Raw genomic sequence first — 26,182 nt, 5'->3', positions numbered from 1 at the left:
TGCCTCTCCAGAAAAGATTCTTTGGGTGTCTCGTGAGGCTGGATAGGATACTATATCTTAGTCTAGCAACTTATTTAACTCCTTAGCTTAGACAAGTGAAAATATTTTAACTAATGAAGCATCCTAATAGAATTAAATTACCTGTACTGATACAGACAATTCAAACGGAGCGAGTCTTAGTCTGAAATGAGTAATTTCTAGACTGAAAACAGGAAGCCAGTGAAGGTCTAGTATTTGTCACAGTTCTCACAAGTCAATAGAATACAATAATATGCTAATTTAATATTGTGAATCAATTAATTAAATTCTAAAGAAATACATACCTACAACTAAAATACATACCTGTGCATGTGAAGAATTTGGATTCACCCACACTGAGCTCAACTTTGCTAAGTGAAATTGTAACTTGAAGTAGAGCTGAAAAACATAAAATAGGTTATGAATGCATTTTAATACATAATACATTTTAAAATTTTACAATTTCATGTGTTGCATTTTCTCATTCTATACTATAGAACCTGTTCAATGAATATGAAAAGTTTCAGCTAAGTATTGTATCTTTTGAACTGGAGTATATATAGATGTGGAGAAAATAATCAAAATAAAGAGATGTTAGATGAAGGATAACAGCCTCACATCCTAAAACCAAAAACAAAATTAAAGAAAGAAAGAAAAAAAAGTGATAGAAATACACACAAGCATAACAAATACACATCAAAAACTCAGTGAGAATAAGGTTACTGGGAACACTCAGCATAGACTGGCCAAAGATATATAGTGCCTGACCAGCCTTACTGCCTTCTAGGATAAAATTATTAGTTTTGTGGATTAGGGAAGAAGAGTGGCTGGCGATTTCATTGACTTTACCAAGACTTTTGACTCTGCCTCCCCAGAGTATTCTTATATTAAAACATATTGGGTACTAATAGCAAATTTTCGGTAGCTAGGGATTTTCACAGGGGTGATTTCTGTGGGAGGAAGGTCAGGGGGTTGCAGACACACTGCTGAATACAACAGCCCCACAGCTGTCTCCACAGCAAAGCCAACACAGGACATAGCTGAGCCAGTTGGGGGAGTTTGTGGCACCCCTTGGAACACCAAGAGAGATGAACAAGAAGGCCAGAGAAACAGGAGGTGCTCCATGGTACAGCTGGTAGCACCACTGAAGGAACTATGGCCCTATGCGTAAGCCCACCCCAGAGCAAACACATCCCCTGAAGGACTGTGACCTGTGGATAATCCATGACAGAACAGAGTAAGTGAGTTAGGCAGAAAAAACAGTGGAAGATAAGAATGAGAAAGAAGCTGTGACAGACAGAAACCACTATGTTCTATGTTCTCACCCCAACCTCACTGAAGAGACTCAAAGTAACCTGAGTGTAAAATAGATGCTGATAACAAGGGGAGTGGAGGCTAGGATTAGGGAAAGAGAGGCATCTTGAGCCTAGAAAAGGAGAAGAAAGGTGTTTTTCCGAAGTATTTAAGTATTTGTCATCTTTGTTTCACAATACTAACATCAGTAAATAAACATTTATGTTAATGTTTTTTAAATAAAGTTGAATTTCCCAACCAGAATCTGCTTTGCCCACAATACTAATTTGCCAGTGATTTCCCTGTCTTTACCCTTGACCCATGAACTTTCCAACTCCCAGTCTTTCTGTTTTCAACCCTGTTGTGCTGCAGGTGAAGGGAATGACCAATTGGTTGTATGGGTGCCTGGCCCATCCTGGCCCACCAGGTTATGATGTTATGGTCTGGATGAGTGGACAGCTAGGCTGGTCAAAAAATAGCTGGATGGTCAGGCTTGATGGGCAATGGCTAGCAGGTCATATTCTCTCTACCTGAAACCAGTAACAAGTAGGATACAGTAGAGTTCTATCCTGGGATCTATCCTATTTAACACCTTTATCTGTGACCTGAAGGAGGTCATTGACCTAGAGAGACTGGAACAATGTATTATTAGGAACACCATAATATTCAATAATAAGGAGCAGCTTGCTCAGAAAGGTTATGCAATCTCTATTCTTTCCATTTTCAAGGGTAAAGCCTTGAACAATCTGATCTGTCTTTGTAACTGACTCTGCTTTGAGGGGGAGGTTGGACAAGAGATCTTTTTAAGTCCCTTCCACCTCGAACTATCTTGTGGTCTCATGGCTCTAGAAATAACCTATTTGACACAGACAGTATTTTTTGTGAGGGACTTATTTATTAAAAAACCCCAATCTACTCTTCAGTAATTGCAATTCCAGCATTATCACCATTCTAAGTAGCTTTAGCTCTTTAACATGCATTACCTTACAAAATTGAACAATAAATGTTCATCAACCAATAACAAGGGTAAAAGGAGTCATGTTGATTTGAAACACTAATTAAGACAGAAAATGTCAAACAGACAAAAAAAGGACTCATTTTTCGAAGACTCCAATAGAGTACACCTTTGAAGAAGGAGCAGCATGAAGTTGGATGCTACCCAAAACATGACCATTAAACCTAGTGACATAATTACTAAAATTATCATAATTAAGCAGCAAACTTACGTAACAATTCTAGGGAAAAAAAATGAGAATTTAACTGCATACTTCCAGATCTCTTTTATACTTAAGTGAATTGTCTGTGGGGAAGAAATCATATCATCTGCATACCCACTGACAAGGAGATGATCTTGTTGAGCTTGTAAAACCCACGAAACTTGTAATGTTTAAAAACACCTGACTTACTTGTAATCCTTTGGGAATAAAAATAAATATTTCTTTTTTTAATTTAATCCAAATACCCTATTCAGACTAATTCACTCAACATTACATTATTTAAATATACTTTTATATTTTTTTTTCAATTGGTTTTAGCAGTTTAGCTATGTGAAGTTTTCTATTCAGACAGTATTCTAATATCCTGTACCATTATAATTTTCTTTCCTTTTAATGAATAAAGTTATATTAATTGGTTTAATGATATAGTATCTACCAGTCAATGGCCTTGAATTCTTGCCTGCATCTGGAAAGTCAGTAAACCAAACTTTAAACACTATGGAGTTTATTGTTCAACTTCTTACTGGGCAACCTACTATGAAATCATAAAGCATCACTTCTTCAGGGTAGGACAGTTTGAGAGATGTTGGTTACATTATTAATTGACAATTACTGAATAGTATGGCTGAACTTTCGATTTCATGATGTTAAGCATTAATTTGGATTTCTCAATAGGAAACACAGTCCTGATACTAAGTGCTAAGTTTTATTTGAATCATTATGGATTCTTTCCTGAATTTCTATCTCACAAAATAGAGGGGTTTATTTTTAGGTAGACAGAGCAGTCTTTGTCTCATCATGAATTAATTTCCTACATCAATTTAAATGTAATTTTTCCTGATGAGAAGAGCTCCAAGTCCCACAAAGTTCAAACTGCCTTCAGAGGCATAGGGGTCATAGGGGTGAAATGCACAAGACAATAGAACAATCTAATCCAGTTTTGAGTAAAAATGGCACAAATCCTGAAGCACAGTCACACAATCTACTGTTAAATATTGTTCTTTATGACATTTGCAGCAGAAATAGTAAAACAGATAAGCTATTAATGTCTGAGCAGAGTTAGTATTCAAATATAAAACTCAACACTGCTTTAACAAAGTCTGCTTGTTACAACCTCATTTGCAAGACTTATCTCAAACAGAAGTTATTCACTACTGCCCTCCCCACCCCCCAAAGCTAACTACAGTTTAGAAATAAACACATAAATATAAATATTGTGAGTTTCATTGAGCTTTCTAGATAGTTACATATTGGGAAGTCAGTTTTCTCAAAACTTTAGAGAGGGGATAGGGAGTTTAAATACAGATTTACAAGCTCAGCCTTATTTAGATATTTTAGAAAAGTCTTAATACTTAATCCATATGGACATCTCCTAGTTATGACTTGGAATCAAAGTTAAAAAATATCCACATTAAAAAAAAAAAATCAAGATATCTATCTTTATTCACTTCAAGTCTGTGGAAAGAAAGATTTTCTGTAAGTGAAAGGCATGAACTTTGCAGAACTTTAATTATAAAATAGGTTCTGTCAGGCATGACATGATTGCAGATACTTAATTCTATGTAAATTATCTTAGCTAAATTCAGAAAAGCTTCTTATCACGAATGAAAAGAACAGCAAAGTTTAACTGCTAATAGAATATTAAGCTATCTTAACTGTATAGTAACATACTGGGGAATCTTTACAATGTATTGATTCCATACACAAATAGATATAAATGTGGGAAAAAATAATATAGAATAAGATGATTAAACTTATGAAACCTTAATACCAACTTAAAATCTCCTCAGCCAGGAAAGGTTTCATTTTGGCAGCAATAAAGAAGAAGAAAAAGTATTTCAAGAGCTCATAAATTTTAAGAAACATGCTTCCTAAACCCAAACTCACATAGTCAGTAAGTCAGTAAATTCTTAATTGAATAATTTGTCCTACACCCCAGGTAGAATCTTCTAAAAGCCAGAACTCAGAAAAGATAAACTTGAAAAATTAGGGTCATTATCTTCAAAGTAACAGTTTGTTAGTAAAAACAATCCAGGTTTTATTTTAATATAATCTAAAATGGATTTAAAATAAAATAAGATCACACCTTAAAAGCTTGGAGGCAAAGAGAATGCTACAAGATGAATTGAAAACATTAAAACAATAATGCATTGCCTTTAGGAATTAGAATTAATTAATTAATACTTCACCAAGAATTAATTCTTGGCCACCTGAGCACACTGCTTTTGCTGGCTGTCAACCAGTACTCCCTGGTACCTTTCTGCTGGACATCTTTCACAGGGATACAGGATCAGTGGCACAAATGTGCTGCAACCTCTCAACCACACGAAGATGCTGAGGGAGCTGGGGCTGCTCAGTCTGCAGCAGAGAAGACTCAGGAGGGGGGAGCTCATCCATGTGTATGAATAAATGAGAGGGGGAGGAAAGATGAGAGAGCCAGGATCCTCTCAGAGGTACCCAGTGACAGGACAAGTGGCAGTGGACCCAAACTCAAATACAGTTTAAACATTTGAAAACACTTTTTAGCTGTGTGGAGGGACAGATGCTGCAGTAGGTTGCATGGAGTGGTAGCTGATTCTCCATCCTTGGAGATATTAAACACCTGACTGGAAACAGCCCTGAGGAACCTTTTCAGGCTTACTTTGCTCTGAGGACTCGACCAGGTATCTTCAGCCTCAGTTAGTCTGCATGTGTCTGTGTGTTCTCTCGAACATAAAAATCTACCTTGCTTTCTCTCTGCACCACTGGACAGATTTTTATGGCAGAATAGTAAATCAGAAAAAATACAAAGAGAAAAAAATAACTAAAAACATAGAGTATCCAAAACATAGAGCATTTACCTTAAAGTCACAAACCTTGGAAATATTGTTGAAAAGAACCATTATGCTGTGAGAACTGGACACAATATTCCAAATGTGGCCTCACCAGGGCAGAGTAGAGAGGGAGGAGAGCCTCTCTCAACCTACCAGCCACCCCCCTTCTAGTGCACCCCAGGATGCCATTGCCCTTCTTGGCCACAAGGACACATTGTTGGCTCAGGGTCATCCTTCCATCCACCAGCACCCCCAGGTCCCTTTCCCCTGTGCTGCTCTCCAACAGCTCAGTCCCCAACCTGTACTGGTACCTGGGGTTGTTCTTTCCCAGGTGTAAGGCTTTACACTTGCCCTTGTTGTAATACTTTAAATTTCTCCCTGCCCAACTCTCCAGCCTGCCCAGGTCCCTCTGAATGGCAGCACAGCCTTCTGGGGTGACAGCCACTCCTCCCAGTTTTGTGTCATCAGCAAACTTGCTGAGAAGACACTCTGTATCAGTGACACATCAAGGTCGTTGATAAAGACGTTGAACTGGACTGGACCCAGCATTGGTCCTTGGAGGACTCCACTAGTCACAGGTTTTCAGCTGGACACAACATTTCTGATAACCACTCTCTTGCCTCTATTGTGTAGCCAGTTCTTAATCCATCTCACTGTGAATTCTTGACTGATTTAAAAAAATAACCCTTTGCAATGAAAGATGCAAGAAATCCCTTCCCCTCAACTCTTGCCAGAAAAATGCTGAAATTGACCTCTGAGGTTAAAAGTCATTAGGAAATATTAGCAAACAGATGGCCAGATAGAGCAACCACTGCATTTGCATACAGCTTGTCTTTTGGCAACTGCTTGTGGGAGGGAAGAAAAAAAAAAGAAAAAAGTCATCATAAAATGTTACAGAAGTTAGAAAACTTAAGTCAGCAATAGCAAGAGCAGTTATTTAGCTCATTAAATCTTAAAACACACTGAGTAATAACTGTCTCTGTAGATAAACAGAGACTTTTAACCTTGATTCCAAGAACCATTAAAAATTAAACTTCATTGGATTTTCTCACGGACTTGCTTTATTGCTTGCTTTTTAAATTTTTTTTCCCTCTGAAATGCAACACATCCCAAAATTACCTCTTTCACAGAAAAGGATTCATCTAGTAAAAATATTTTGTGCCTCAACAATCAGTTACAGTATTTGACAGGATGCTTCTTTAACAGAGGCATAAGCCATTCCTTAGAACTATACAGTGAAATCAGAATATAAAGTTCAATTACACAAAGCCCACATTTTATATTGTATGAGTTCACAAAAATGTGGAAATGTAACCCAAGGATGTCTGTTTGACATCTCAACAAAATGACTTAATAGCTCAGATAAATATGAATTGATCCATTCAGTCTATTTTTAAAATCTGTTGTCTTGCTGAAGAGAGATGTCATCAGAGCATGGAGAAAAGGCTACAGAGACTTCCTGCTATCAGGCATGTCGATCCAGAGAGTGTCTGAATTCTAGGACCTCCAGCCTTTATTTTGGCACTAGTCATTTTCCTGCATACTACTCATAAAGGGTAGGGTGTTTCCTGAAAGACTCCAGATTGGCTGGAATGTGAATTTATGGAGTCATTATCTCACTCAGTACAGATTACTCTGAACAATGTTTTGGTTTGTTTGTTGTTGTTATACTCAGCATAAACCTGAGACATCACAAGGGTCAAGTTCTTATATCATACATGGCCAGCATCCTGGGAAGGATTCTCTCCATTTGTCTGCCTTTGATCCTGATCCATGCCCTCCTGAATCCATGTGTTTCTGTTTCAGCTTCCATCTGCTTCTGACGCCAGGACCCCAGCTTGAGAATTTTCCAAGGCTTGCCCTGCAGCCTCAGTGACAATGTGAGTGTTATCAGGGGGAAGGAGGGAGGAATGTGATATTGCTTTTGTGTATATTTGTATATATTTAATAATTTTTCTTTGTCATCATTGCTGTTTCATTAAAGCTGTGTAGTTTAGTTTCCAAACTGTAAGTCTCTCTCCCTTATTCTCTCTCCTCTGTCAGGTTGGAGATGGAGATTAGTAGAGAGCATCTGTCATTCGTTTAATTGATGGCCCAGCACTGAACTGTGACAACTTGAAAAATGCTAGAAGATGCAAGTTGACAGCCTTTAAGTCACCGGTTCTTCTACTTAGTAATCAACTAAGGTTATTCAACATTCAACAAAAATGAAAATGTCTTTGAAAAATATTCCTTCATCAAGTCATAACCTGAATGGTTAAATCTGTAAGAACACGGAATTGTGTCTAGCAAATGTCTACCCACAAAAGGCTCAGCAATTATTGTTGCAGAAGTGTGACTGTTGGAGATAACACACTTGTTCTGTGCACAACATATTGGTCTCTATGGCTGTTAACATCACAGTCCTTTGCAAAGACAATATACTTTTATACACAGAGTCTCCATAATGCTGAAACATTCCTAATACACTTTTAATAAACAGCTTATCATTGCACAAAACATGTTTAATTTCATTAAGAAATTGTCTTGCTGCTTCAGGATATAGATCAATATACAAAAGTGGATGCGTATTAAAGTACGTAAAAGAAAGAATAATCTACGCATAGAAGTATTTCTATTGCCTTACAGTTAACTATTTCTATACAATATAAAACTGGTCGTTTACATAAAACCCAAAGCAAAATCTGGGATGGTCTTGTGGAACTGTGAAATTTGATGTTTTCTTTTTATCTCTGAATTACTGAAGTAAACTAGTAGAATTATTCTGGTTGGAAGTGAATTCTACAAGTTATATTTTCAAGCCTTCTGCTCACAGCAAAGCCTTACTTCCAAACTTAGATTAATTACCCTGGTCAAATAAGAAAATTTCTTTTTTCATGTCTGGCTTCGTTTGGAATCTTACACTAGAAGCAAAAATGAATAGAGATGAAATTTTAAAGATTTACTATTTTCATTATGTTAATTCATTTAGGACTCACTGAAAATATTTGCTCATGAGCTGGACTAAGATTCAAATTAGTCTTGAAAATATGCCATTAAAAAAGAAAGAATCTTAGAAAAAACTATGCAATTATGTAAAAATAAATAAATAAATAAATAAATATACATGTTAAATTGTCTGAAAAAGCAAAAATTACTCCTGAAATGACCTCTGGAAGCCACTTTAAATTAATCCTTCTCCAACCCTCTGCTCAATGCTGGTGTGGTTGTACTTGGGAGCATTTTAAGGTCCCTGGTTCAAGAGAGATATAAAGAAGAGTCTTGAAAAGGGCTATGAGGGGTCTAGAGTAAATGTCTCATGAACAAATTCTAAGGTAAACTGGCTTGTTTGTTCTGGCAAATGGGAGGATAAGTGTTGAGGTAATAACTTTCTACAACTTACTGAAACAGAGCTACAAAGATGTCAGAGCCAAGCTTTTCTCCATATGTATGTTGGATAACATAATTATAGGCAAGAACAAAAAGAACAATTGACTGTTGAGGGAAAAAAGGCCACATCTTCAATGATGCAAATATGTAATTTAATGTCCACAAGAACCCTCCTTGAAAATTACATACGAAACATTGAAACTGCAGACATGAAGACAGGATTTCTAATTATACAGTTTCCCTGTTGGCATAAGGCGAGGCAGTTCAAGTGCAAACCACAGGAGAAAGCTTTTGATGCTTGGATAAATGTCAAAAACATTTCCTACACGTAAAGTACTTCATTACAACAAAGAAAGTTTTTATTTCACATATTAATTGACACAGATTTTTCTTACATGTATGCTGTGGTCTTACAAGACCCATGGAAAGGAAACATCAGTTTTAATTGTATGATTTGACACTGAATTCTCATGTGGGAAAACACAATTCCTACTGTTTGACATTAATTCCTGCTTTTCAAACTCTAAAATTAAATTGTTTGGTAGCTAATTTATAATTACTTCAATCTCACTGTGGAAGCTGTTATTCATCACAATCTTCTGAAAAATGAGTTTATAGATATCTAAAAACTATTTTTACAGAATCAAAGAATTGTCATTGATAGAAAGCCCTCTGAGATCACAAAGATAAGTGCTGATATTTTGGAATAAAATTCATGTATGTTTTTAAATTCCAAATCACATTTTAATACTTATCCAGAGATTCAGTATATTTAGAAGTCAATATATAGGGCATATCTGCACATTCATTAGATCTACTAGAAGATAGGTCTTCCTTGACTTATGAAAAATGTAGATGTCTAATAAAGGGCTTTGTCAATTTAACTTTTTTAAGTAGTCAGGTGTTACCATTGCCTTCAAAATCAGCAATTACTTGTAATAATATATCACTTAGGAAAACAGAACAGTTATCTGCAAAACATGTCATGAGACACAACTGCTATTGGATGCAACAGATTTTGTTGCTGTTTAACTGAACTTTCAACAGATAACACAAAGTACTCAAAAAAAAGTTTGTTAATCCTAAGTAAAATTTGTCAGACTTCTTCCTTACACATTAAGCAACATTTCTACTGATAATAACAATTTTAGCCTTTGATTCATGCAGCTCAGTTACCATTAGTAACACAGGGAGCTAAGATATGTATATGTACAGATATATATACACATATATATACATATGTATGCATACATACAAACATGTGCATGTATCTTCTATGTATTCAAATAAATTACTCACTTAGCCTCAAATATAGTGCATAAGGGACATTCCTGTAGAAATAAACTAGGGATGTTATAATTATTAATATAAAAATAGTTTTTAATGTTTCCAATATGCTCCAGAACTGTATTAGAAATAACACAATGTTCACAATAAACCTTGCTAGAGATGCAGAATTAAGTCAATTTCAAGTTTCTCAGTAAATGTATTTTCTGTGTGGTTTCATATAAAAATGATAGTATTTATGAGATATTGTCAGAAGTGTATCAATAGTACACTGAAATGCAAAGTTTTCAACTGGTTCTCCTTAAGCAGAGTTCTCAGTTTCTTTAATAAGGGAGTTATCTCTAAATGCAGCCTTGACCTACAAACTGGAGAATGTTGGTAGGGGCAGTTCCCTTGCCTGTGTCTGTATTAGCTAGCAGCACAGCACAACAGAAAACCTTGGGGGCTGACCTCTTAAGCCCATACTGTATGAGTTTCAGAAATTTTATTTTGGACTAGCACTCGGTTTGCCCTGTGAATTGAAAGGCCTTCAGTGAGTAAGATTTCCATAAACACATTTCATGAATATATGTTTCTGTTCAGCTTCATCAGAAAAGAACCTAATCTGATTGCTTTGGCATCACTACCTAACATAGAATCATAGAATGGCTTGGGTTGGAAGGAATCTAAAAAGATCATCCAGTTCCAACCCTGCATGGGCAGGGACACCTTCCACTAGATCAGGTTGCTCAAGGCCCCATCCAACCTGGCCTTGAACACTTCCAGGGAGGAGAAAGCCACAACATCCTTGGGCAACCTGTTCCAAAATCTCACCACCCTCACAGAAAAGAATTTTTTCCTAACATCAGCCTAAATCTCTTCAAGTTTTAAACCATTTTCCCTTGTCCCCTCGCTACACACCCATGCAAAAATCCCTACCTCAGCTTTCTTGTAGGACCCCTTCAGATACTGGAAAGTCCCTATGAGGTCACCTCAGAGCCTCTTCTTCTCCAGGCTGAACAACCCCAACTTCCTGTCTGTCTTCATAGGGGAGGTGCTCCAGTCCTCTGATTATTTTAGTGGCCCTCCTCTGGATATGTCCAAGGAACTCTATGTCCTTCTTATAGGGGGGGTTCCAGAACTGGACACAGTACTCCATGAGTCAAAAGATAGCAAGAATAGATATCCAGGAAATACAGTTCCAAAGCACGCTGGTGAGCCACACTAAAATGCTAATGTAGAGCTACTCTGTAATTTAAGATTTAAAATTAGAATAATGAGAACTACATAGGTCTAAAATTCTATAAAATTATTTAAAATGGATTTTTCATTATCACAGAATCATAGAATTGGTTTGGTTGGAAGGGGCCTTAAAGATCATCTAATTCCAACTGTCCTTCCATGGGTAGGGGCATCTTCCACTACATCAGGTTGCTCAAAGCCTCATCCAACCTGGCCTTGAACATTTCCAGGGTGGCATCCACACTGTCCCTGGGGCACCTGTTCCAGTATCTCACCACTCTCACACAAGAGTAGTTCCCTAATGGCTGACTTAAATCTACCCTCTATTTTTGTTTTAAATTTTTGTGGTTTTTTGTTTTAAATATCTACCTCTATTTTTGTTTTAAATACCTTGACTGAACCAATTTTAGTTGAAAAAAGGAAAATGGCTGTAGTTTTGTTACTTTCGTGCAAATTACCTGAAACTTCAAAACTTAAATTTTAAAAATAGCCCAAGAATAGGTATTACCACCTATAGGTATCACACATATTCCAGACCATAAAAAAAAAAAAACAAACACTGCAAAATCTAGTTAATCTACCTCAAAGGAGTGGCTATCTATTAAGGTATTACATAAGTTAAATTAGTGCTGTTAATACAGGTAAAGTATTCTCTTTGACTTGTGGGAAAATGACAGAACAGCATCATGAGCCCTGTCTATAATATAAAAATGGTCTCTGGCATGCATATTCTTTCTGTTTCAAAAATTAGAAGTTCAAGGAGATGCTTATAAATAAGTGACGCTACCAGAGATCATACGAAGTCAGACTGGCTTTTCAAGCTTTCTTTTTCACCCTTAAGCTCTTTGATCTTTGAATGCTATCATATGGGTACTATCAAGTTCCTATCTTTAATTATCCTGATTTAGGAAATTAATTTTCTCTCAAAGGATTGCTTTGAAATCTTTTTAATTGAGAACCAACAGGGTTGCAATAATACGAAATTAGCCAGACAAATTAATAAGCAAACAATCCAAGTTTCAAAAAATCCATCTTTTTATGACATTAAATCTAAGCTGTAACTTCTCTGATTTAACATTTTACTGGTCTAACTACAGCTAGATTAGACATTATAAATATTTTTTATATGAAATTACAAATAAACTTTGAATTTTAGACATAAAACACAACAGGTCAGGTCAGAGATCTAGATAGCCAGTATCACAGTTCTTAGAGCTGTTGAAAAAAAAAAAATCAGCAAGTTTTCTACCTTTCTTTTTTTTCCAATCCAAGTGATGGCAACTTGGCATCCAAAGGTATGTTTGAAGCATTTATTTTAACATACCCTCAGGATTTAGCCCATTACCTAATTTTCAGTACCATCTAAGTCCTTAAACTTCTGGCTTCCTCATCGGATGATGATAATTAATTACATTATTTTTTTAAAAAGGAATTCCTGTTCTTCAGTTGTTGCCAGACTAAGAATTTCTTCCTTCTCCTATTTTAACAATGTATGTAATAATTTATGTTCCCTTTCTCTGTCCTGATTTTATAGAATTCTGTAATCCCTATTTTCTGTAACTGAAGCACAGTACTCAGCCAGATTATTATAACTCATTAGGACTTCCCAACTGACATACCATCAGAAGAAAGATGAACTGCAATTCCCAGGTATGCATGACAACTCTACTTTTTAAAGATGATATTTCATAAATAACTAGAATTTTTTTCCTATGTTATGTTACTTTGGAATATGCAAGGAATAAACATAATTTGTGTTTGCTAAAGCAACCAAGAAACATGTTTCATTAAAATTGAAAAGCTGGGCTTGTCCAGGCAGGAGAAAAGAAGACTCAGGGGAGACCTCATCACCATGTTCCAGTACCTTCAAGAGGGGTTACAAAGAAGATATTCGCACAAGGACTCTATGGAAAAGATATGGGGTAATGGGTGCAAATAACTCCTGGGAAGATTCTGACTGGACATCAGAGGGAAATTTTTTGTACTGAGAACAATCAGCCATTGGAGTAATCTCATCAGTGAAGTGGTGGATTCCTCAATACTCAAGAATTTCAAGGTTCAGCTGGACAGGGTGCTGAGCCATCTTGTCTAGGCCGTGCTCTTACTAGGAAAGTTTGGACCACCTGGTCCTTGAGGTGCCTTCCAACCTATATGATATGATACTATGACATGATGAATTTACTACAGAATGTAAGGAATATAAATTTGGACTTTATTTCTACTTCCAGAGCTGAATCCCTAAACACAATTTATCAAGTAATGCTGTGCTGATCATGCAAAATTTTTGTGTACCAGTATTAATATCCATACTCATATACTGAGATGTAACATTTAAAACAAACAAACAAACAAAAAACACAAAACCAAAACCCAACCTCCAGTTCTAGACTTTTTTGATTTTTAATACCCCAAGAAGAAATCTCCTGTCTTCATATGTCTATCCCCAACAGTCCAACTTTCTCGGAATTTACCCCATGCTACTAGCAAAAATAATCAGTGACCATATTCTAAATAAATCCATTTGGAAATGTGCTACCATTGCAAATCTATTCTTTAAATTTTAAACCAACCATTGAGTCTTCTGGTTTTTTTCCTAAGAGAAACACTTAATTAAACTAGATCAACAAATCAAGTAATGATAATCAGACACATAGAACTGTTACATTGACATATATATGACAACATACTATAGACTATGTATATTTTTATATACATAATATATATATATATTCTCTATATAATATCTGATATCTAGAGATAGATATATTTTTGTTCCATCACTGTTTTTCCACTGTTTTCTCTTTCTGCAATAACTGATATAAATATTTCCAAATTCACTTCTCAAAAGTAGTGTCCCTTCTCATTTCCAAAACAGTCCACCCTACCTTGTCTCAGTAAATGAAAATGGAGACCACAAAGGAAGACAACTGATTTAAGAGGCAGTGATAGCTGATGCTGAATTCAACCCATTATGAAAATTGTTTCTGGTTACATGTTACACATTGCTTCTATAGGAAGAGAAACTGATGTCTTTGATTGAAGTTTTATTAGATCTTAATCTAAATTACATATTCCTTCACAGTCAGTTCCACTTCATCTTCCTATGATTCTGTTGAATTATTTTTCTCTAGAATAAACAGTTCCCTAAGATCAGAGATGAAACAATAGATGAGAACTTCATAGGATTTTCTATAGCATTCAAAATTATAGATGTAAAGGACTCAATGATGAGAAAGATAAAGGAAGGAACTAAAAGGCCATGTTTGTGCCAAACCACAGGCTTTAGTTCTTTCACAGAAAGCACATCAGTTCACCCACTACCTCCCAGTACTGTACAGTATACTTGCATGTGGATATATATTTATCTGTTGAAGAAAAAGTTAAGCTTAAATAGAGAGCAAGAATATGCACACCAAAAGAAATGTTTGAAAAGACAGAGCAAAATATGTGATAAACCCTATAATTCAATACACTAAGTTGCTCCACCAATACAACATCTATGACAGTAGCACCCTAAAGAAATTTTCCAAACATTCCTTCCATCTTCCTCCATTTTGTTCAATGACCTCTCACACAAAAATGTTTTCCAATTCCAGCACCTAAACCTCTAAAATATTATTGCAACACTTTCTCACATCCTTTACCTAACAGCCCTTCCTTAGATAAGTAAATATCCTGCTGCACATTTCACATAAACGCAGAAGCGTAACTGTATTTTAAGGCCTCTATGAATGTTTCAGGTCTGGCTAAAATTGGCCACTGATTTCTATACTTACTAAGAGAAATGACTGAACAAATGATTGTACAAGCCTCATAATTTAAGTATGCAATTTTATGCAATTCAATGATGTTCAGTCAGTTTGCTCAGTCACTTTAAATGTAAATACATAACGGCAGCAAAAATGCCCCTAAAATAACTATTGAACCAATCCATTCTATAGTAAGTGTTTATTGTTAAATTACTGTACTGCCAGACTTCCTATGAAATATCAGACTTGGATAGTTGGATTCTGTTAAGTTGGATGTACTACTCTTCTAAATCATGCTCTGCAAGGTCCCTATTTTTTTCAAGGCTTATATAAGCTCACTAAACACACTCTCACACATACAGTGTACAATTTTTATATTCAGTGTCTTTACCACCTGTCTGGCTCAGTAAATGCAGCTTTGCCACTGCTGGGGTCAGGCATCAGGATTTTTCAGATCCCAGGGGGTGGATGGGTTGCCCTTGGCCTGTGCAGGGCTAGGATGAGTCTACCAGGTGCCCATGGCCCAGAGCCCAGTGCTGAGCTTGGCTGAGCTCCCACCCTGTGAGTGGTACCAGGGAAGGGGCTGACAGCACCAGGCAGAACCTGAGAACATGGGGCTGTGGGGCAGCTTTCAACACTTCCTCCCACTAGCACAGTAGGTAGGGCTAAGAAAATTAAAATAAATCCATGTGTATTCAAGACTGACTACGAAGAACGCATCAACTTCATGCTCCTTTTGAATATGATGAACTCCCATTCTGCGGGCACTGAAATCCTCCTGGCAAAGGCCTCAGGACGGTGATGACTTGTCATAAAAATCCTCATCTCTCCTTCCTGAGTACTGCAGTTGTCAGCCTTGGGATCCAGAGAATAAACTATCAAAATATGATAAGCACAGGAAGGTTTTTCATATAATAATTTTGAGGATTGTTTGGTTGTTTGTTTTTTTTTTTTAATAGTTAGGACTACCAACCAGTTAAAATTTAACAGGGGTAGTAATAAATTCTTAGTGCCATTTACATGACATACTCTCTTTTTGCTCACAACAAGATTTTGAGTGCCAACACACAAGGGGATTTGCATTTGGACTGCTCCTTTTATAGATAGCATCTCTACCTCAGAGCTACAGGGTAATTTGCAGTACAGTGCTCTCAATCTCTCTCCTGAGGATGTTTGCTTTGCATAAATAATTGAACATGTACTGAATAGGAACTGGAACTCAGGTGTCCGCTCTTTTACACCAACATCTTAGCATACTACAAAGCTATTCTCATCTTCAGGCTGAAATCTGCAAGCTGCATTTGCTGCAGTTATCTCTAGTTGGTTACTTTGGTCAGATGTGATGTGACACCTCTTACAACTTCAGGAAAAATATAGCATTTTAATTTTTTCACTCTGAATGTTGAAATACCTAAAATGGACAAAATAAAGCAAAGGGTTTTTACAAAATTCTTCATTAATATCAGTCAGTTCTAGCATACCTTTTATATATCTATTGAGAAGAAAATATCAGTGAGGCAGAAAGTTTTGTAAGGTAATGGTTTATTTATTCCTTTATGAAATGGAAATAGAAATAAATTCATCATATGATTCTGTAAATGTTCAACCTTTCCAAGCTGCAGGAAATGGAAAGCACTCATTTGGCTGACAAAATTGATATTTTTGACTTTCTTGTTTTATGAGCCTCTATTTTACAGGGTCAGTGGCCAGACATTTTATTGCTCTCTGATTAGACTTCAGACCCATGCTGTGCATTTCTGTACAACAGCTCTTTCTAAATATGTCCCTCAGAGAAGAGGAGGGAAACAGATCACTGTTGCCTCCCACTAGCAAAAGTCAGTAAAACCAGCTCTAGGATCTGAGTACTGCATGACTCAGAAGTTTAAAAAAATACAACAGAATTAGAGACATACTATGACATTGGCCAAAATACTAGAAATATTTTGGTATTTCATTTTGCAGACAAAATCTAACTTATTCACTCTTTTTTTAGGTAATTACTGCACATCAGCTTAGGCAATGAAATAGGCAAATTATTAAAACATAGTTTGAATTTTATAAATTACTAAGATGACTATCAGTTATCCAAAACACAACCTCCAAATCACAATGATCTACCTTACAGTAATGGACTGGACACATTGTGTCATTCACCTGGCTAAATTTAAATTACCTATTTTAGGTAATGTCCCAAAGGGTATATAGTCAGCAGAAGAAAAGAAATTCTTCTAGAGTCAATACATTGCAACCTGAAATAGGTTTCTAAAATGTACCACTTGACCCAAAAAACAACATGAACAGGTTATCACCTCCCAAAAAGCAATACATCAATTGCAATATATCAAAAATATTGATATGCACATTTTATAATGATCTTACTATATATTTCATATATATTTGACACTTGATTTATACCCTAATTGATATATATTTGATATTTGGTATATAATGGACCTCGACAGGCTTGAGAAATAGGCCAGTGCAAATTGCATGAGGTTCAACAACTCCAAGTGCAAGGTCCTGCATCTGGGTTGGGCCAGTTCCAGGCACAATTACAAGCTGGGTATAGAGTGGGTTAAGAGTAACCCTGAAGAGAAGGACTTGGGGATAATGACTGATGAGGAGCTCAACATGAGCTGGCAGTGCACTCAGGCAGCTCAGAAGGCCAACTCTAGCCTGAGCTGCACCAAAAGATGCATGGCCAGCTGACCCAGAGAGGTGTGTCTCTCTCTCTCTACTCTGCACTTGTGAAAGCCCACCTCAAATACTGCATCCAGTTCTGGTGTTGCTACCATAAGAAGGACATAGATCTGCTGGAATGAGTCCAGAGGAGGACTACAAAAATGATCCATGGGCTGAAGCACGTCTCCTATGAGGCTGGGCTGAGGGAGCTGGGATTGTTCAGCCTAAAGAAGAGAAGACTCTAGGGTAACCTTACAGCTGCCTTCCAGTACCTGAAGGGAACATAGAGGAAGGCTGGAGAAGGGCTTCTCACGAGAGTGTCCAGCAATAGGACAAGGGGTTTCAAACTGAAGGAGAATAGGTTTAGCCTGGATATTAGGAAGAAGTTCTTCAGTATGAGAGTGGTGAGACTCTGGAACAGATTGCCCAGAGAAGTTGTAGATGCCCTCTCCCTGGAGGTGTTCAAGGCCAGGCTGGATGAGGCCTTGAGTAACCTTGTGTAGAGAGGCATCCCTGCCCATAGCAGGGAGGTTGGAGCAGATGATCTCTAAGGTTCCCTCCAACCTAAGCCATTCTATGATTCTAAAATATATTTGTGAGACAACTTAAAAAGTTCCAATTGACTAACGTGGTGACTATTCAACATTTGAAAATGAGATAATGAATCTGTGTGCTTTGATGAAAAATGAAAAATTATTGGTTGCATTAAAATGAAGGTCTATTAATTATTGAATATATTAGGAATAAAATAATAATTCTTATATCCACAGAGATATCTATAGTCTCATTTGTGTCATTCTGGCTTTTTTACTTTCTCACAGATTATGTATTGCCTGGCTAGATTCCTCACTGTTTCATTATTAAAGACATCTCTACTAAATGTTACTTAGGCCTAATCTTTAGCTTTTTGCACATGTTCATGAGAACAGCAACATCCACGTGGTGTATGTGGCTTACATAATAAACCATATCTTGATATATAACTCAGTACAGAGCTTCTCACATGTCCTCTGACCCATGGTTTGCAGAAAAGGGTAAGCTTCAGCACCTTAAGTAGCAGAGATCAATGCTTGTAATACTGAAAACTCTCATTCAGACTACTCCAAGGAAAAATGCAGATTGTCATTTTATATATAGACAGAAAAAATTGAATTATTTTCTAGTATAATGCAATAATAAAAGTACAATTACAGATATTATAAAAAATAAAAATGCTTTCTCAGTTATAAAGAAATCCCTGAGAAATTCCTATACATCTTTCAACGTACTTTCCGTTTTTATGAATATGTATTTTGTCTACTGAACTGATTAATAAATAATCTCTGGTTTTACTTAACTGACCTAATGCATAATGATTTACTACATTTCTTCCAGCTCAGTGCCTGAGGAAACCCAGGGAGAACTAAATGACTAACTGATCCTTTCCACAGTTTGGATATATTATGCAATAATTGCCAACATAAATTAAGTACTTGTCCACATATATAATAATACATATTCTGGTTTTAAAGTATTTATTGCAAGAATAATTTGACTAATTTTGATGGCTGGAACTTAAGTTTCTTCTCCCATCCTGGCTGATACAGAACACTGACTCAAAGAACAAATAATATTGGAAAATAATTTCAGAAATTACTTATTCTTGGTTACAGATCCTTAATAACATAGAATCTTGATTAAAAAACAAGAGAAGGGATTACAGGGACTACATGCATTAACAAAACCTAACAGAGGATTTTTTCATGTCAAAGATAGAAATGAGAGGTTTATGTAAAATTATCCTTGAAAATGTTTTCTCAAAAGGAAATCAAGGTTGTGAAATAGAGGTAGGAATAAGTCTTCCTTGTCTAGGATTGAAGCTCAGAAGACATAGAGTTACCACTTTAACACCCTGAATGGAAGCTGCTCCACCTAAGACCATGGTTACCAATCCTTACCACGAGTTACTGACCTGTCTCTACTAGCACAGCTTGTAGATGACTTAAACAAATGTCAAGTGTTGCTCCTCTGAGTCTGAAATGCATCTTCTCTGGTCTTCTTTATCCTATAACTGTCATTCAACTGGAAAATCACCTTAATATATCAAATCAACTTGAAGAATCCAGTCTATACACAAAAAACTCATGAAAAATTGAATGTAATTATAACAAGGTATTAATAAATACCTTTAGTATTCAATTATTAATCCATCTTGAATTTTGTTTTTACGCTAAGCAGAATGAAAAACCACTATAAATGTAACATAGTCTAAGCTAGCTTGGTTAGAGGTATCACATGAGGGAAAGATAGGATCCTTGATATCGAACTGAAAAGTTAATACTGTCCCTATTATTGTGATAAAACATAGTAAACAGTGAATGAATTTCCTTGAAGCTTAAATTACACAAAAATACTCCATTAAAAAGACTGTATTTTTGCTTTCATATTTAATCTTCTGAAGAAATTAAAATAATAAAATGAAACATTTAGTTGCCTGTCTTCACAAAGTTATACATCTTCAGTTACGAAGACTTGCCTTGGCTAAATGCTAAAGATGGACTAGTAAAGCCTAAATAAGGACTACGCAGCAATTGCATCTTAACTGTGGAACCACTGAAAAACAGATGCTTGACCAACGTCAGCTATTTGTATAAAAAGGCTGGGATATAACTATTAATTTTCAATTCCATTTCAATTTTATTTTTAAATGATAAATGAAAATATAAATGTATAGGGGATATATTTATTTATAAAATTATATATTTATATATTTATAATATATAAAGGATGCATATAAATAAATGCAATATGTGTGTATACTTCACTAAATGTGACATTTCACAGGAGAGTCAGTACTCTACAAAAAAAGTAGCATTAGCCCAAAGACTCATCACATGAAGTCAATTCATTTTTTTTAAACATTAACCAAGATATTAAGTCTGTATTTATGCAGATTGAATAAGCTTTGGAGACGAGATTCAAAGAATTGAATCTGCTAATATTGTTTAGAATTGCAAGCCATCACTATTACTAGAAAATTAAAAAGCCTAATCAGATTCTGAAAACTAATTATCATTTTGACTTCTGCAGCAGTACATTCAAAATAATCTGCTCTATTTTTTCTCTGAAAAAAACTATAATCAGACAATTATAATACTAAATAAGCCAAGTGTGACACATTTTGCATAAAAGCAGGTACTATATAAGATAATTTCAAACTTCAAATATAAACTTTTGTGTCCATAGTATCATTCATTGCAAAATGCTTTAGTGATACTATAAATGTTGCTCAGCATGCTACTAAGGGTAGCTTAAGCCAGTCTTTACCATGTCTACTTTTTAGAGGAATGCTAATTAAAATTGTACATATTTCTTGAAACATGAGACAATTTCTCATCTAAAAGATTTTTTTAATTCCTCCTTCAGACTGATAACCCTTTATACTTTGATTTTTTAGTGGTCCCCTCATTGATATCACAAAAACCCTTTTGGATTTCTGGAGCTTGATTACCTATAGGAAATCAGGATCCAAAGTATGAAAACAGGGAAGGAGAAATACTTAGATGGCTTATGCTGGGTCTTTCCTGCCAAAGCATATAAGGAGAAAAGATAAAGTTTCCATACTAGTGAGTAACCTGTGCACATGTATCAAACTCATGAGATGTAAAGTTTACATGTCTATTCACTGTGTGCATCACTGAACACTAGGATTCTGTTGTTTCAGGTACTTATGGTCAGCTCATGAAAATATAACAGAAAGCATATAAAACCCACTCTGCCACTCTCATCAGCAGAATTACAGAGGTAATTTTTTTGCAGAACAGCTGTCTGCACCTTGGCTGTTGTCCCATGTATTTCCCAGTGATACCTCCCATGTAGGCTGAACTCTAGAGAATTGCACTCCCAGTATGAATTTGGAGATCTCACAGCCAGCATTATCCACTTAAAAGTCTTGGCATACAGATTACAGTAACTTCTTATCCTTCAAGGCAACAGCCTTGGAAGTATTTTTAAACATTTCAATAAGGCATGAGAGAAAGACCAGTCCCCCAAATGACACTGAGATTAGGAAGAATAAACTCTGTAAGCATCATGTTTAGAAAAAGGAGACAGGTAGATTAATTTCCTTGCTCAGCTAGAATTCTCAAATCACCTTAAGAGAGCTGTAAATAGCTTCTACAGAGTGCTTTATCTGGAAAGAATATGGCTATATAGGAAATTAAACAGAAAGTCTGATTCCTTTTTAACCTTCTTATAGAAGGACATTTTCATTGACATGGGCAACTGTATCAAGACTGTAGTGGTAAGTAAATCAGCAGAGATCAGACTGCCAGGGATATCAGGTTTGGATTCATTCTTCCACAGGACTGAGTCCCTTTCACAGGCAGATTGAAGGCAATCTTTTGTTACAGAAATTGAGATACTCTACCAGGGTAAGTGATGGTTCTTTAACTGAACCAAGAGATAAATTAGACTTCTTCTGTTACATTAAGTGTATTAGTACGGTATAAAGTGTTATCTCTCACAATGAAGCAGATTTACAGGAACAGGAGACTATTAAGACAAGAGAAAATTCCATAAATTCCATGTTGTTAGATAAGCATGCTTCGTAAAATTTGTCTTTAGGGATTGTTTCACAGGGAAGACATAAAGTGATGAAAGTAATCCAGCACTCAGGTCAAGAGGTAGAACACCGAAGAAATCCAGTTTAGAAAAGTATCTCAGGAAACCTTTTTTTTGTGTCAGATGGAGGAAGCCAGCTCATCAAATTTCATGTATTCCTGTGATGTGGATAAATAGATTGCTAAGATATCACTTTTTTTTTTTTTTTTTCCCTGTTGGTGTTCTGTCTGTTTTGATACTGGTGCTCCTGTTGCCTACCGTATTGATATTGCTGCTCGTGTTTAAAAATTCTCACAGTGCCTATAATCATAAAGCCTTGAGTGAAATGTACAACATCCTGTCACAGTGCTGGGCTTCCTGGGAACAGTTGCAAAGTTAGTATCTTCAGCTTTAGAAGTCCCCTTCCAGAAAAATGGCTGCTAATTACTCTACAGACATCATTTAACTTAATGACAGGTTTCGTTGCCAGGTATTAAAAGTGACAGAAATAATTAATTACTCTTACAAAATAGCTGAGAAAAAAAGAAACTGATAGAAACATGAGTCTAATAGGATCATTACCCACACATGAAGTACACAGAACAAACAAAAATGTATGCTTCAAGTGAAAAGAGGTACTTAAATGCAAACCCAAGTGTACACGACTCTATTATATAACTATACTTCTGAACATAGGCAAATAGTGGAATATTGCATAAACTGATGAAGTTCTTAGAGCCTGTTTCTAGAGTTCTTTTTAGAAGAAGATGGTTTTGTGCACAGAAGAGAGGAAGCAAGCAACAGTGCTACCAGGAGATTGAGACTTCTTGACAACAAATTCCATTACTTTGGGAATTATCATGCTAAAATATTCATTGACCTTTTTGATGAAGCATGGATTTTTCCAGAAAACTGAGTTGAACCAGATGACTCTTATCTGTGTCAAAAATTTCCTTCCCATTCTTTTCGTAATTGTTACTGCAATCCGTATTGCAAACACGAAAACCCTAAAGGGAATCTTTCTGTATGACATTGACTCAGCTTTGGAAGGAGAACTGGAGTTCTAACATGCTTTAAAGCCCAAAAGGTGCTCTGCAGTACCTTCTGCATAATCACAATAAGGCAAGACTCCAAAAGATTTAGGAAAAGAAAGAGCAGTGTAACAAACAGATTAGCCACCCCTGTGCATAATATAAGATATCTTCAGTGGAGTGCAGCTTTATGTGACATTTACTTACAAATCTGAAAGTGCAAATAAACACCTGTGAAAGAAAGAACAGCTAAATATAAATGCTAAAGATAAGCAAACACATTTAACATGTTAATCTTTCTAATTTCATATTACTGCTTCTCAGTGCAACACCATTTATAATTTCTATTGATTTAATTTGGATCATATACTCGAATCTATGATGAAAACAAAATGCAGAACATTAGATTTTGCTTGCTAATTATTTTTAATTCATTTCTCAGAATAAAGTGAAAACACACTTACATTATGCAATAAGAAAGGTTAAACGATTGATGAACGTCCCTATAAATTTTGCCTACAGAGCTAAAATTATACTGAGGAATACAGTTCCCCTTATTTAATAGAAAAGTTATATTGACTTCTTTGCAGTATGTTCACCACACACAAGCAGCTTTATTACATCTTTCAAACTTTTAGCTAGTGAATCAAATCTATGACCCTACACAAATGAGACAAAGGCTGCTTATGGTATTTTTCCACATTCTTATTGTTATTCTCTTTAATTGAAATTCAATAAATAGACTTGATTTTAAAAAATACTAATTTGCCAGGTCATTGCAAAACCCATACTAGTAACGTTTTCTCTTTAGTATCTCAGGAAGTAAAGTAGCAACATTAAAATAACTAAAGTTTTAAAGATCAAAGTTTGTGCAAATAATTTACAAAAATTACAGTTATATAAAAAACTCCACTAATAAAAAACCACAAAATACTGGTTATGTCACTCAAGGCTTTGAACCACTCACTACCTTTGTTTTAATATTGCATTGTTCTTCACACATTTTTTTTAATCTGAAGATACCAGTTTCTGATACAAGACAGAATTCTCTGTTGCTTAGAAATGTGAGAAGAGGGAGAAAGAAAAAGAGAAGTTATCATCGGCTATTTGAATTATCTGTTACAAAAATTCTGTACAGGTATCTGTGAAGTGATGTATTACGTTTCCTTTGAAACTTATCTGACCTTCCTTCCTCCTATTCAGGTCTAATTCAAATCAGATTTTTCCTCATCCATTTATCCTATCCATTTATTTTCGTGATGTCTGCATTCATCTCTTCCTCTACTCCTGAACCATGGTTATTTTGCTGTCCATTAGGACTCTTAAGTCCATTTCAGCAAAGCTGCTCCCCTATCAGTAAGTCTCCACTCTGTACAATTGCAGGTGTTTAAGTCTATACCAGGTATTAAACTCTGCATCTGTCCTTGTGGAATTTCACAAGGATGGTTCTGGCCCATGCATCCAGCCTGTTCAGATTTCTCTGAATGAAAACACTGCCCTCCATCTGCAACACCAAACTGAGAGTGCACCGTGTCCTCCTCCAGGTCACTGATAAAGACATCAAGCAAGATAGGGCAGAACCCAAAGATATTCTAATTAGAAATAAGCCTTCAAGTGGAATCCAAATCATTAGCTAGCTTCTTTTGGGTCCAATGATACTGCCACTTTTCCATACATTTAGTTGAATGAACTCACCCAGACATAACATACCAAAGCGGACATAAGGGTTTTATGGGAGATGATGTCAAAAACCTTGCTAAAGTCAAAGTGAGGAACATCCACTGGTATTTCCACATCCATGGATCTGATAATTTTATCACAGAATGCAATTGGACTGGTCAAGTACAATCTGTTCTTGTTAAACTATTGGCTATCTTGTTAAACTTTGGCTATCCCAAACCATCTTATTCTCCTTAATGTGCTCAGAAATGGCTTCTGAAGGAAATAACTCCAAGATTTTTAATGGGCCTAACATGATGCTGAATGGCCTGGAAGTCGTAAGATCATTCTTGCTGATTCTTTCCCAGTGTACACAACTTTTTAGTTGATAGAGAGTACTCTTGTAACAATACAAAAGAGCTCTCTCATTACTTCAGATGCATCCTGTCTGGTTCTGTGTACTTGTACTGGCCAAGATTTCTCAAAATAATCCTTATTTGATCATCCTCCATTTCCTGCAGATCATATCTTGAACTCAGTCACTAAGTACAAAGGCTAGATGTCGATGGAAATGAAAAACAAGCAAAGGAGGCTTTGAAGACCTCAATGTTAGCTGTATCTGCTATTAAATGGCTTGTTCATTAGCACACTTGCATATTTTTGCAAATTTTTCTTCTGTTAATGTAATGGCAGCTCTTTCTGCCATTGATATCACTCATCACTCTCAATCCAGTCTGAGCTTTGGCTTTCCCATCAGCATCAGTGAAAATTCAGGCAACATTTTTATATTCCTCTCTTGGAGCCTGTTCAATTTTCAAATTTCTTTTTGTGACCAATGCAAGTAACAAATTACTACAAGAGCAGCTTATACTATCAGTGTCCTAGTTTCTCCTTACATACCAGAATTAAAACGAATCATAAAATACTCTGACAGGGTATTTTTTAATCTACAAAAGATATCCATGTCAAGAATTCCCCTAAAGATTTCATCCTTTGTTTTATGCTGTACTGAGCTTGCGTGGCAAAGCTTTGGTAGAGGGGGAGGTCTAGGGGGGTGCTTCTGTGAGAAGCTGCTAGAACTTTCTTTCATGATAGAGCCAATGCCAGATGGCTCCAAAGACGGACCCTCCACTGAACAAGGCCAACTCCATCAGTGATGCTGGTAGCACCTCTTCGATAACATATTTAAGAAGAGGGGAAAAAAACTGATCAAATCCATCAGCAGTAAGAGAGGAGTGACAATTTGTGAGAAACAACTTTGC

General features: G+C 36.0%; 1 protein-coding gene across 1 annotated transcript in view; it reads right to left on the bottom strand.

The window, feature by feature from the left end:
* The window catches only part of NCAM2 (neural cell adhesion molecule 2), a 179,134-nt gene that overhangs the window by 113,203 nt on the left and 39,749 nt on the right, over window positions 1–26,182 (bottom strand). The window contains exon 2 of the mRNA XM_008501978.2: window positions 343–417. Coding sequence (XP_008500200.1) covers window positions 343–417 — 75 coding nt within the window. The remainder of the gene's footprint in view (window positions 1–342; window positions 418–26,182) is intronic.

Source organism: Calypte anna, chromosome 1, assembly GCF_003957555.1.
Source record: "Calypte anna isolate BGI_N300 chromosome 1, bCalAnn1_v1.p, whole genome shotgun sequence".
In the NCBI taxonomy this organism is placed as follows: Eukaryota; Metazoa; Chordata; class Aves; order Apodiformes; family Trochilidae; genus Calypte; species Calypte anna.
Note: the sequence above shows the minus strand (reverse complement) of the source record. Positions and strands in the feature narration are given on the sequence as shown.